At 37.5% G+C, this 12,808-nt stretch overlaps 1 protein-coding gene across 5 annotated transcripts in view; it reads left to right on the forward strand.

Moving 5' to 3' along the window:
• Nucleotides 1-12,808, forward strand: part of LOC109082943 (disks large homolog 5-like) — a 60,937-nt gene that overhangs the window by 39,090 nt on the left and 9,039 nt on the right. For 3 of the 5 annotated variants that reach the window (XR_006156244.1, XM_042736481.1, XM_042736482.1), the window contains exons 15-26: nucleotides 964-1,056; nucleotides 2,273-3,148; nucleotides 4,537-4,657; nucleotides 5,788-5,932; nucleotides 6,961-7,085; nucleotides 7,194-7,283; nucleotides 8,667-8,835; nucleotides 9,220-9,297; nucleotides 10,835-10,997; nucleotides 11,487-11,620; nucleotides 11,701-11,865; nucleotides 12,406-12,589. Coding sequence is in view for 4 of the 5 variants with exons in the window: in XM_042736481.1 (XP_042592415.1) it covers nucleotides 964-1,056; nucleotides 2,273-3,148; nucleotides 4,537-4,657; nucleotides 5,788-5,932; nucleotides 6,961-7,085; nucleotides 7,194-7,283; nucleotides 8,667-8,835; nucleotides 9,220-9,297; nucleotides 10,835-10,997; nucleotides 11,487-11,620; nucleotides 11,701-11,865; nucleotides 12,406-12,589 (2,343 nt within the window). In the remaining variant the exon portion in view is untranslated. The remainder of the gene's footprint in view (nucleotides 1-963; nucleotides 1,057-2,272; nucleotides 3,149-4,536; nucleotides 4,658-5,787; nucleotides 5,933-6,960; nucleotides 7,086-7,193; nucleotides 7,284-8,666; nucleotides 8,836-9,219; nucleotides 9,298-10,834; nucleotides 10,998-11,486; nucleotides 11,621-11,700; nucleotides 11,866-12,405; nucleotides 12,590-12,808) is intronic. The other 2 variants (XM_042736484.1, XM_042736485.1) reach the window with 2 other exon arrangements.

Raw genomic sequence — 12,808 nt, forward strand, 5'->3', positions numbered from 1 at the left:
GCTCTAAATTTTCAAAACACGTCTCAAAATGCTTGCTACGGATAAGAAAAACATAGAAAATTTAACCCGATCCAATTTTTTTTTTTATGATGGATGAACTTTTCGGAGGCAGTGTGTAAACGTGATTGACCCAACATAAGGTTGTATTTATCTTTTAACATGCGATAATTTCAGACGGTTTTGGAATCAGTGTGCAAGGTCCTTAAGACTTGTGAATTACAAAATAACAAAAACACCCATAGAAGTACCAAAAGTCTTCTGAAGCTATATGATAACTTAATGTTAGAAATAGACCAATGTTACTTTTCAGTGTTAGTTTAATTAATTCAATTCAAAGAGCTTTGTTGTTGGTACTTCAGCTTACTTAATGCATATGTTGTAGTGATAAAATTACCTAGTAAGTTGTATGTACTACAAAATCACATAAATGGCAATTGAAATTGGACAATTTGATTCTTGTGTTTCGTTGCCAAACCTGATGTCTAATATCACCATATTTGTTTTGAGATCTATTTTCAATAGTTTGGGCTGTTCCTCATATGAAGCTATTATATGACTTGAAAAGACTTGGAAATATAGTGCACAAGCAATATGGACCCCTTTTATGATGCTTCTAGCTGCTTTCTACCATTTAAAAAAAAAAAAAAAACCTCAACAGCTTGAGTCTGATGACATTTCTTCTGTCTGTTTCATAGAAGAAAGTCAGTCAGTTTAGGTTTGGCCCAACTTGAGGATGAGTAAACCTTGACAGAGTATATTTCTGAGTGAACTATTTCTTTACGTTTTAAAAGATTTATCTGAACTGGAGATCTTGAAAGTGCACCATCCTTTCATTCACCAAGCATCTCTTTGTCTCTGTTCTCAAGTTTCCGAAGTCATTTCTAGGTTTGAAAATAGAAGGATTGAAAAGTCTGCTGGCACTTTTCTTTGGTGAAGCGCTGACCTAAATTTCTTTCTCCCTAGATAAATGGGATCGCTCTGGATAACAAATCTCTGAGTGAATGTGAGGCTCTGCTGAGGGGCGGCAGGGACTCGCTCGCTCTCTCGCTCATGAAGGTGATTGTTCTCTCACTGCTGTCTGAGCGTGTGCACCGCTCTCATTACCACATGCCAAGGTGCTGCCGTGACATTTATTCTAAGTTTTATTACAAGACAGTTGTTTCTGAGTCGGAATACCAACTCTGAGATGTTGCTGAGGAAGTCAAGTCTTCTCATTACTGCTTTCAGTAATCATCCGGGCCTTTGCTAATAACATCTGCAAATGAATGCTTTCTTAGGCTAACTAACCATAATTATTGTGTTTGAATGGTTTTAAACATTTTTTTTTTATATAATATAATGGTGATTTCTCGATAGTAGTTACACAAGGTACTATGAAATCATAAACACAACATTTTGTAACTTTATATACATGTTGTGGATTTCTAAATGACCTCATTCACAAGTAATCATGAAGAGCATGACGTGGGGTGGAGCTTAGCAAAAAGTCAATTTGTTACTGGATTAAATTAACCCTAAGAAACCTGTGGCCTGGTACATGAAGCTAGTTGAGTTTTAGAGTAGCTTTAGAGTTGATTAAACTAAAAACTAAATCCAACCTGGTTTAGATCAGGATCTGTGGGTTCACCGAAATGCACTTCTCTGCTGAAGATAAAGAGATTGTTATTAAAAAAAAAATCAGGAACTTAAATACATTTACAAGAAAGGGATGAAACATTGCCACTGCCATTAAAGTTTGCAAGGGCAGCTGAAAGAAAATATCTAACTCTATTAATGCAAGTGAATCAACTAAATTAATTTAATTATACATATCATTTATATATGTTCACAAAGTGCTTAAAAAACAGTTAAAATATCAGTTGTGAAAATATAATTGCTTACATGTAATGCATTAAATATATAATATATAATTCATATAAAATAAATATAATAAATAGGAGAAAAAATTGTTACAATTGCATCCCTAAAATACTTTCATTGTGAAGTGTTTTAATTTGGAGCAGACGTTAACATTTGCATCAGATATGACACTTTGTTCACATCTGATTGTCCAGTTTTGGTTTGTGATCTCCTAGTCAGAATAAAAAGCATGTGTTACCATGGTGAGAAACACTTCCTGAACCCGAACTAAACTCGGTTTTAACTGGGTTGCCTCTGAAACCGGCTTTGCGAAATGGGTCACAGTAACAGTAGTTTATGTGTCTCTGAATGTCTGTTTTATTGATGTTGTTGTTTTATTTATGCCAGTTGTGCTGAACCTGTCCATTAACAGGTTTTTCCCCAGAGCACATCGGGGCAGAACATCTTTGAGAGCCTGCGGGAGGCCGAGAAATCCAACGGCAGAATCCACCTGTCGGATATCCATTCTCGAAACAGCAGAAACCTCAAACACAACAGCTCCACTCAGACAGACATTTACAGCGGCGACTCGGGCGGCGAGAGAAGAAAGACCAGGACTGACATGGAGGAGAGCGGTTATTCTGAGAGGAAGGTGTTTCCCATCTCCACCTTGCACCCTAACACTCTCCGACCCGCTTCAGAGCTGGGACCGGCCCGCTACAGCGGCAGTGCCTTTCAGGAGGTCCGCTACATCCGCTCGGAGTCAGTCGGCCCTGAATGCGTTACCCTGGAAACCAGTCTGGAGAAGCAACACAGTGGCGGCACTTGGCCTAAAATGGTGATGGGTGTTGCCATGACAACCGACAGCCCGGCGCAACTCTCCATCTACAGGTCGCCCAAGCAAAGAAAGCCCATCGATGCCGAAACCTTCAAAAGACCAGATGCACTGTCAAAGACAGATTACCAATCGCCTCAACCTTTAAAAGCGGACTCCGCCCCGGCTCCTCCGACCCCGCCCACACGTAGCGACTCCTTCAAGTTCAAGCACAAACATCAGGGCAGCTCCGCCTCGGAGTCCACCATCACCGTCATGTCTGTCCACGAACCCAAGCAGGAGGACCGCAACGGCAACCTGTACTTCACCGAGGCGGGGCGCGAGGGCAAGGTCTTGAGCTCCAGGAAGTCCTGCGAGGAGGACATCGGCCGGATGCGGCCAGAGGAACCAGAAGTGAAGCGTCCTAGGCCCAAATCGGCCCCGGCGCTCAGGCGCAGGATGACTCCTCAGACCATTCCTCTCCAGAGCTTCCAGGTGAATTTGACACAGCCAGCCGTCCTGCCTGTTTTAATTAGCCTCGCAGCCTGAGATTGATCTCCCACTGCAGCGGGAGGAAAGAGAGAGGGGGAGAGAACATTAGAAATGCTGACGCACGCCTCCTGATGATATGCAGAAGATTAGCTTAGTGCTATTTTATGAGCGTGAATGTTTTATCATATTAATATGCTAATTATTGTAATATAATCTAGAATTATTCATGTGCATATTATTATTACTAAAGTATATATTTTAATATGATAAATATTGTCTTAAGTGATATTTAATTTATTATATTATTATTATTTAGATTTATACATTATCATATTTTAGTCATTATCATATATAACTGTCAATTTAAAATAAAAATAATGTATTATGAATTTCACAATAACATTAATTGCATTTTTTTTTAAATGTTGTGGCAGTACATCACTGAGTCAAAGAGATTTAACAGCATCACAGATTTTAAACCTTAGTAGCAAATATGAAAATATTTTAAATTCATTTAAACTGTATTTAAAATGAATCAGTTGGTTGACTAGATAATGCAGTTGAAAATGTGATTCTGAATATGATTTATCACTTCAAAATATTCATATTCTCTACATGGAATATTACATGCTTCAAAAGTTTGATTTATAAAAAATATATGGCAAAACATATGGCTGTTTATTATTTTTAGATTAGTGCATATACGCTACATTTCAAAAGTTTAAGATAGGTTTTGTTTCTTATGCTCACTAAGGCTGCACTGATTTGTTTAAAAATACACAAAAACAGTAATATTGTGAAATATTATTACTATTTAAAATAACTCCGCAGCCATTACTCCAGTCTTCAGTGACAGGTGTACTGCTTAATATTGTGGAAACCATAATACATTATTTTTTCTGTATACTGTATACTAGAATTTATTTGAAATTTTTGGTAACAATGTAAAAGTCCATTTTGATTCTATTTAATGCATCAGTTGATTCTATTTAATTACTGTCAACTTTGATCTATTTACTACGTCTTTGCTGAATGAAATTGTCTATAAAAAAAAATCAGCTTTTGTGCGGTAGTGTAAATACAATGTTATATCATTGTTATTTGTAACAATCATTGTGACGTGAGTTGTTTGAACATTTTATTTATTTTATATTTTTTTCCTGTACTTTGTTTATAATTTCAAATTGACTTGATACATTGCTCAAAATGAAAATTTTTAATCATTTCAGAGCAAATACATTAATATTTTGTATATCATTTGAAGAACGAAAAATCATTCAACTAGTTATTTTTTTTAGGATATTCTATTATGCGTAGAAACATTCATTCTAACTTTCTATAGAACTGTATGCTGCGTTATCTAATTGTGTGTGTGTGTGTGTGTTTGGCAGAGTTATTCAAATGATGGTGACTCTGTGGAGCAGAGAGAGATGCTGCGTTCCTCTCCTAATCGACCTCACAGACACAGCGTGGGTTTTGTGCCTACAGCCTATAATGGAACCCTGCCTCCCAGTGAGTTACAGCCGCCCTAATCAGAGCCCGAGTCGCCCATGGTGCATTTCAATGCATCTCTTTAACAACACTCTTCCTACTCTCCCCCTGTCTGCATTTGCTCTGCAGAGCACAGTTCATCTTTATTCCGATCAAGGCGGCCTACAAAATTAATGTTTTACTTAATTTTATGGTGAACTCAGTCCTGAATAATTGAATTGCTCATTTATGATAATCGTGTAGAATATGGTTCAACGAGCTTGTTGATTTACCGAATGAAACCCGTTTATAATTTTCATCTTTGAATGTTCATGCTATTGCTTAGGAAGGATGAAAATGCAGGGCTCGGCTTTATGCATTTATCTCTTTCCTGCAGCATAAGGCTATTCTTATTGGTTAGTTCCCATTTAATGAAATGACATATTTGCATTTTATTTTCTCATGTAAAGACATAAAGCACAATTTCAGGACAGTAGATTTTTGCAGAAACAGGACAAACCACTGTGGGTTCAGCTTGATGCCTCTGTCATGTGACTATAGTTCACATGGGGATTGTGTGATAATGAGGTCTATTTTTACTTGATTTGAGTATTCAAGCTTTGGCCGGGATGGCTGCCTTCCGAGCTTCCCCACCGTCTGCTCATCTGTCGCCCAGAGCAGCTGGCTTTACCGGTGGAACTCGATTCTGAACACAAGCAAAAGCCAAAGCGTGACATCAGTGCGGTGCACTTGGTGCCCCATGTAGTTTTTTTTTTTAAATAACAAAGCAAAATTGGCATGTCATTTGTTATGGGAAATATAAGATACTTTAAATTTAACTTTTGTCCAATGTTGATTTATCATAAAAAGTGGGTGCGAGTAAAATTGAGCGCCTGTTCCATATTTATTTATATATATATATATATATATATATATATATATATATATATATATATATATATATATATATATATATATATATATATATATAATATATATATATATAAAAATACTCCTTAATTTTTTCTACGTTTCAAGCCATACTCTATGCTCTATTTGTGACAAATAGAGGCAGAAATGAAAGATGTGAGCGCAGCGGGCAGTTAAAGGGGAATGTTTGTTTCTCATTGAAGTGTTTTATTGGTTATTATGTGGTTGTGTTTCAACTTCAGACTCAGCACATCGAGGACTGGCCCCCTGCTCTGCGGTAACGGCCATTATGAAGAATCCCGTTTACATGGTGCGCAGTCACAGAGTTCACACTAACAACTGCCCTACTGTCACCAACCAGATCAGTCAGCAGCACACACACCCCAGGTACCAGAGTTCCCACCGAGATAACCAACACTTACACACACAATAACACATCTACTGGACTTCCACTGAAGACTGTATCGCCATCAAATATGGCAATATTTGTAAGGGGCAATATTAAATCTTTTACTTTATTAAATGTATCAGTCTTATGTCTGAAACTTAAATTTAAGCAACTTCAATCAATCAGAATATAGACCAATGAAATCATCAAAAGTGGTATGCATGGATTTACATGACAATTGCATAATATAAATGCATATAAAAAGTGTATAAATTATAGCTGATAAAACCCAGCAGAACTGCAATATTATGACAAATCGTTATTGATTGTTTCTCTTGATATTGTAATAATGATTATCAATATTGATACAAAACAAAAAAAGTTTTTATTTTTAAAGAAATAGCATGTCATATTCTTCTATGCAACACAGACAAATTTAAGAAACATTTATGAGTTATTTTATTGCATTTTATGCATTAGAAATTCAAGACTTTACATTGGTTATTTTAATAGCTTGAAAAACAAAACCTAAATGCTTTTGTTTGGCCACTGCATTCATGTGCGCAATACAAACTTTGTGCCTTTTCCAAATGATTATAATGCACAACACTGCAAAAAAAAAAAAATGCAAAGGAAATCTTTGATGCAGCATGAGCAAATATAAACACATTTCTGCAGTTAGCACTTTTTTAAAAATTAATATTTACGTTTAACTGTAATTGCGACAGTCTTAATATGTTTGTGCAGAGGCTTTTTTTGCCCCTAATCTTGAAGTTTGGGTAATGTTTGTTCATTTTAGTGGCATTTTTGCCCCAAGCCCGTTAATTTTTGACCCTTGAAGGGATCACTTTAATGCAGAACAAATTCATCCTACATGTGTGAGTAACTGCAGTTTACAGTAATATCCCCAAACATTTTATTATGTTGTGCTAAGTACAAGTAGCCGTTGTAGGTCATAAACAGGATAATTATTTATTAAGAATGGTTCCTTCACCCCATTATGAGTGTTTTCTTCTCTCCATCTCAGTCCTCAGCATCAAGGGCATCTGAGTCTGGACCTGAGCCAGAAACGCCCCACAGATTACTCTGACTCGTCCCAGAGCAGCCGGGCCTCACACGGCACCAACTCCCTGCCGTCCAGCGCTAGACTCGGTCAGTCTCTGTTTTTAATCATATACATCATCTTTTTTTCCATCTTGCTGTAACTATTGAGCTTAAATAATGTGTGTTTCTCCTCACCTTCTCCTTTTTGTTGCCTGGGTTCATCAAATCATTTGCAGTATCGCACTGAGAGGATCAAGATTCCCTCCACGCCGCGCTATCCTCGCTCAATGCTGGGCTCAGAAAGAGGTGAGCCTGCTCTCATGAATCCATCAGATCTGAAATCATCTTGGAAAATGAACACCCCTTTCTACATAACATGTACAGTAGTATAGACTGCAGGCATCATACTGCAATAAACATTTCAAGTAGGATGCTACATTGTCACTTCACTTCTATATGGTTAGGTTTAGTCAAGTTATTTAGTTTTTTAAGGCTTTCTGAAATGTATTTTTAATCCAGTGTTGTCTTCCATACTGCAGGATGTAAAATTAAATAACCACCAGATGCAGCAATACGGTACAGGAAAGGCAATTCAAATGTCAGACTAAGCTAAATCAAGTAAGATATGTCAAGTAGAGAACATTTTGCACAAACAAGTCTGACATTTGTGTACACTGAAATATTGGAAGCCTGAATAAATAACCTGAGGCAAAGAGGTTTTCTTTCATAATTAATAGTGGTTCATACTTACAGTTTAAGTCTCCATTTAGTTTCAGCTTCATATATATATATAAAGTAGTGGAAATGAGCTGTTCTTTTTCCCAAAGTTTCCTTTTGTACTAGAACTGATCAATAATAATGCATATTCATGATGTTTTAGTGATTTATTTTGTTGGTCAATTAAAATGAGCAAATGTCAGCATTGTGGAAATCTTGATGATTTTAATGTTTTAGCTAATTTTGCACTTATTTCTTGTTTCATGACTTGTGAGTATGAGAGTGTGAAGACTGAGGTCTTTCAGTAGCATTTCTGATTTAAACTTCAGTAGCAAAATTGGCATTCAGGAAATGTCCCTGCCCTTTTCCTGATCATTCAAAAGTGTGGGGTCGGTACTTTGTTAAATTCTTTCATTTAATTTCTTTTTTATGGTTTTGAAAGAAGTCTCTTATGCTCACCAAGGCTGCACGTATTTGACCAAAACACAGTTAAAAGTAATATTGTGAAATATTATTACATTTTAAAATAACTGCTTTTTATTTGAATACATTTTAAAATGTATTTTATTCCTGTGAATCAAAGAAGAAGAATTTTCACTATCACTATCCTTCAGAAGGCATTCTATTATTCTAATAATTGCTGCTTGAAAGAAATTGAAAGCATGTATTTAAAATAAAAATCTTATTATAAATGGCTTTACTGTATTAATTAAATGTAAAAAATCCTACCAACCCCAAAGTTTTGAAACTGTAGTGTCTGTCTGTAAATGCACTATGTATCATATTGTGCATTATTTTTAAGTACATTTTTGCTCTGTATTACTTGCAGTAAACATTTAGAGTCTAATTGGCCTTGATGGCAAATGCATAAAAATAGAGGTTTGTATGGATTGTTGTCAAAATTGTGAAATTGTTGTGTTCTAGTCAGTCTAGAATCCATGCTGATTGTTGTTTCTGTGTGTTGTTCATCAGGGTCCCTGTCTCATTCAGAATGCAGCAGTCCCAGTCTCATCACGCCACCCCTGTCTCCTCTCAATCTGGAGACGTCCTCGTTCGCCTCCAGCCAGTCTCAGAGCTCCATCTCCACCCTTCCCAGGATCTCCATCAGCCCCGTACCCACGGGAGAGCGGAGAAAAGACAGGTACACTCGCGCTGCCTCGGGTCCTTCATGCTGCACTCAGCCCCTTCATCAGGTTGCCAAGCAACAGTTCGCTCTTATCCTCATACAGCTCAGAAGCCCTTTATCTGACTCTGATAATTGGACTGTGTGTGAATATAAAATAATGTATGTTGAAGGATCAGTCGTTCATATCGTCACCGTCGCTCAACTTATTTAAATCTGCACCATCATATAAAACTCAGATCGACTTTGAGTGGAGTTTTGTAAACTAGGTCACTCATTCAATCCAGTTGTATTTATTATAATTCTTCTCTACATGTTTGTCTTCCTCCAGAGTCCCTTGTGTGTCTCTCTCTTTCACAATCTGTTTTTCTCCTCTCTTCTTTGCTCCTCTGAATCTTTCAGATCTCTGTACCGTAACAGATCCTTTCTGAGAATCCCTCTGGCTGCTAGGCCTAGGTTCTCCTCTCTCAGAAGCTTGAGGTTTGTTCCCTGCCAGTTACGCACAGGGAATGCCTGACAAACGTACTTGTTTGCTCCAAGAGGTTGGCTGTAGAAATCCCTGCTTCTCTGTATTGTGTTAGCATACAGCCCTGGCTACGAGAAATATATTTACCACATAGAAATGCTGCGTTAACAAAGTAAATGGGTTGTGAATGGCAGTTCATTATGAGTCGGACAAATGAGGATATTTTTAATGAAACCTTAGAAATGTATATTAACTATAACTAGTTAATAGTGAGAATTGGTCTCTAAACTAAAGTGTTACCAAAGCGATAAATATCAATGCACATGCATAGTGTCAACCGACACGCAAGAACAAAACTCATTGGTTCTCAAGTGCGGTTGAGCTTCTGTTGACCATTTAAGATGTGCTCGGTGTATGCGTGTTGGTTAATGTTTATAAGTGGAAAAAAATCCTAATTGAATCTGTTCATTATAAAAAAAAATTTGATTAAACCATTCTGTTCATATAAATTTTACAATCTCTTTATGTACATTTTGAAGATTGAACATTTTGGTGGAATGGACTTTCAGTGGAGGGACAGAAATTTTCTCTTTTCATAAAACATATCTTTCATTGAGTTAAGGATGAACGAACATAATACGACATGAGGGTGAGTAAATACAACAGTCTATGCCTTTAATACGACTACATGGACGGGATCAGGTTTATAAATCTCTCTCAACATTTTCCTTCAAGTGGAGTTTAATTGGTGTTATTGGGTAATTTTTCCTGCTGCTTCTAATTTACTTTTTTGATTAACCTGCTCAGCAAGAGATTCCCCATGAATGTTAAATCTGTACAGAGCAGGTTTAGCTGTTTTTGGAGTAAATGTGTATCTAAGTGCTTAAGGTTTTGGAGAGACATTTATGATTTGCATGTCAGTTTGGCTGCTCTCATCCTGAAAAGATCCAGATTTTCCTCAATCAGTCAATCACAAATGCTAAAGGGAGTTTAAAGCTGCTATAAGGAATTATTGCCTCGTGTAAAATGTCAGGTATCTCTGAAATAAGTGTCTTGAGAAATCAAACCCGTTTCTGACTTGTAGATGATAGCAAGGAGGTTACCATCGCTTACAGCAGCTTTAATAGTTTCTTTACTCAGGAATACAGAGGTCTGTTTTGAAATGTGGTGTACTTGTCAGTGAAGTGTTGATGTTCTGTCTGGACTTGGAGCTGTTACATTAAAGCATGGTTTTACTTGTTTGGGTGGTAAATCAGGTATATATACATGCATATTTATGCTAGGAGAATAAATGTAAAACCTTCTGGATCTTTTATTGAAGTCCTGTATGCACACTCCCTCCGCTTTCTACCCTGTTTGTGTGCCTGTACGGCAGTAGGTCCTCCAAACTGCCAGTTCAGTAAATGTCTCTTGCTGTACACCCACCTGCATGCTTCTCCTCTGTCGCAGTATTTCAGCATCTACCCTGGTTAAAGCCCTGCAGACCGACTTCTGTCTCGGCTGTTGATTATCTCTGATCTTGAAACTCACCCGCATTTATCGTTCTGGCAGGCCGTACTTGGAGGAGCCGCGGAATGTCATTGTGCACAAAGGGGCGGAGCCTCTCGGCATCTCCATCGTGAGTGGAGAGAATGGAGGGATCTTTGTCTCCAAGGTGACCGGGGGCAGCATAGCACACCAGGCTGGGCTGGAGTATGGAGACCAGCTACTGGAGGTTAGTTTTAGCACATCAGTAACACAACTGGGCTTTGAGAGAAAAGGATGAAAAAAGGTTTACCAAATACACCCCACTTAAAGAGTCCAATATATTTAAATAGTGTTTCTGTCTACATTGTTTCTATATTTCACGCTTCAAATCGATGACTATAACACCCCAGGACATATGCATTTTACTTGAATTTTATTTTACTCTATTTTATTTTATTTTATTTTATTTATTTGATGCAGCTTTATTTTCTGTTCTACTTTGTTTATGCTGTTATATGCAATTTTATGCAAATATGCAGTTTTAAGTAATTTTATTCAATTGTATGCATAATTTATGATTTTTTTTATTTTGTAATGCAATTATTAATATATATATATACACACACAAAATATTTGACATTTATTTTATTTACTTTATTTTATGCAGTTTTACTTTAGTAATATTTTTTAAAATTTAACTGAACAGCAAATATTGATTTTTGTTTCTTTCCCTCAGTACAATGGGATAAACCTGCGCAATGCCACTGAGCAGCAAGCGCGGCTCATCATTGGTCAGCAGTATGACACCATCACGATCATGGCCCAGTACAACCCACACATGTATCAGCTCGGCAACCACTCTCGCTCCAGGTACTGCCCATTAACCCCAGGTTAATGTTGATTTGATCTCAAAGCGGGGGTGGTTTATTCTTGGCCGTGTTGTTTGATAGTTCCCGCTTGGAGCCAGTGAGCACTCAGTCCACCCCGCAGGGCAGTGGAGCCGCCACCCCAGATAACCACTCCACCATAGACACCCTGAGTGAACAGGATGAAGGCACGCTCACCCCATCCTCCAAGCAGACGACACCCACCACCAGTCCCAACAGCTTCATCAGGTACTGCACAAATACATACAGTTAAGTGGATTCACTATTTTAGGAAACGGCGACATTTTTTTTCTTCTATATTGTGATGAAAATCTAAATTAAACAGATTTTCGAGAAAGAATGAAAATATATGGTGGGCACTTGATTTTATCCACTGATTGTTGATTAGATTTTTGAGAAGAAACTCAAAATTGGAGGTAGATATGAATGCATTTCCAGTCAATTGTGATAAATAAATGATTGGAGAAGTCTTGCACATGTCACTAGAAAGGTGTTTGTTATTTTGAATAACTAATAGGTATATTTATAATCAGCATCATGCTTATTCCACATTCTCACCATTTTTACACTGAGCTTGTTGCCAAACATTCTTTGGAATGCCTTCTTTTGGAAGGATATGTGCAATGCTTTACAGTTCGGCTAAAAAAATTTGTAGCTCTTCTCAAAGGAAGCATAAACATAAACAGCTTACCTTTAGTAAAGCCTTGCTCAAACAACACAAAGTCCATGACTTTGGGTGACCAGCCTGTTTCTGCTCTTGAATGTCAGAATGTCTTCTGAGAGTTCCAAGAAAGTTCCAGAGCCTCACTTGGTAACGGTGAGGAAGACTCAGGGGGAGCTGGGTATTCAGCTGTGTGGAGGAAACCTGCAGGGGATCTTTGTGGAGAGGCTGGAAGAGGACAGTCCTGCCAGAGGAGTGGATGGTCTTGTGCCTGGGGACATGATACTTGAGGTAAATGGAGCTACTGCTCTTTCTGTGTAGTGCTTTTAGGAAACTACTGTGAACAGAAATGGTGCAACACATCTGTTCTCTGTAAGACACAAAATAATTATTGTACTTCCTTTTTTTGAGTGTTTTATGCCTTTCACTGACCTGAAAATAACTGACCAAATATTTTATGTTGTAGGATAAAAAACTTCTTGAGACCTTATTTCAGGCATTTAACCAAAA

This window comes from Cyprinus carpio, chromosome B13, assembly GCF_018340385.1.
Source record: "Cyprinus carpio isolate SPL01 chromosome B13, ASM1834038v1, whole genome shotgun sequence".
Taxonomy (NCBI): domain Eukaryota; kingdom Metazoa; phylum Chordata; class Actinopteri; order Cypriniformes; family Cyprinidae; genus Cyprinus; species Cyprinus carpio.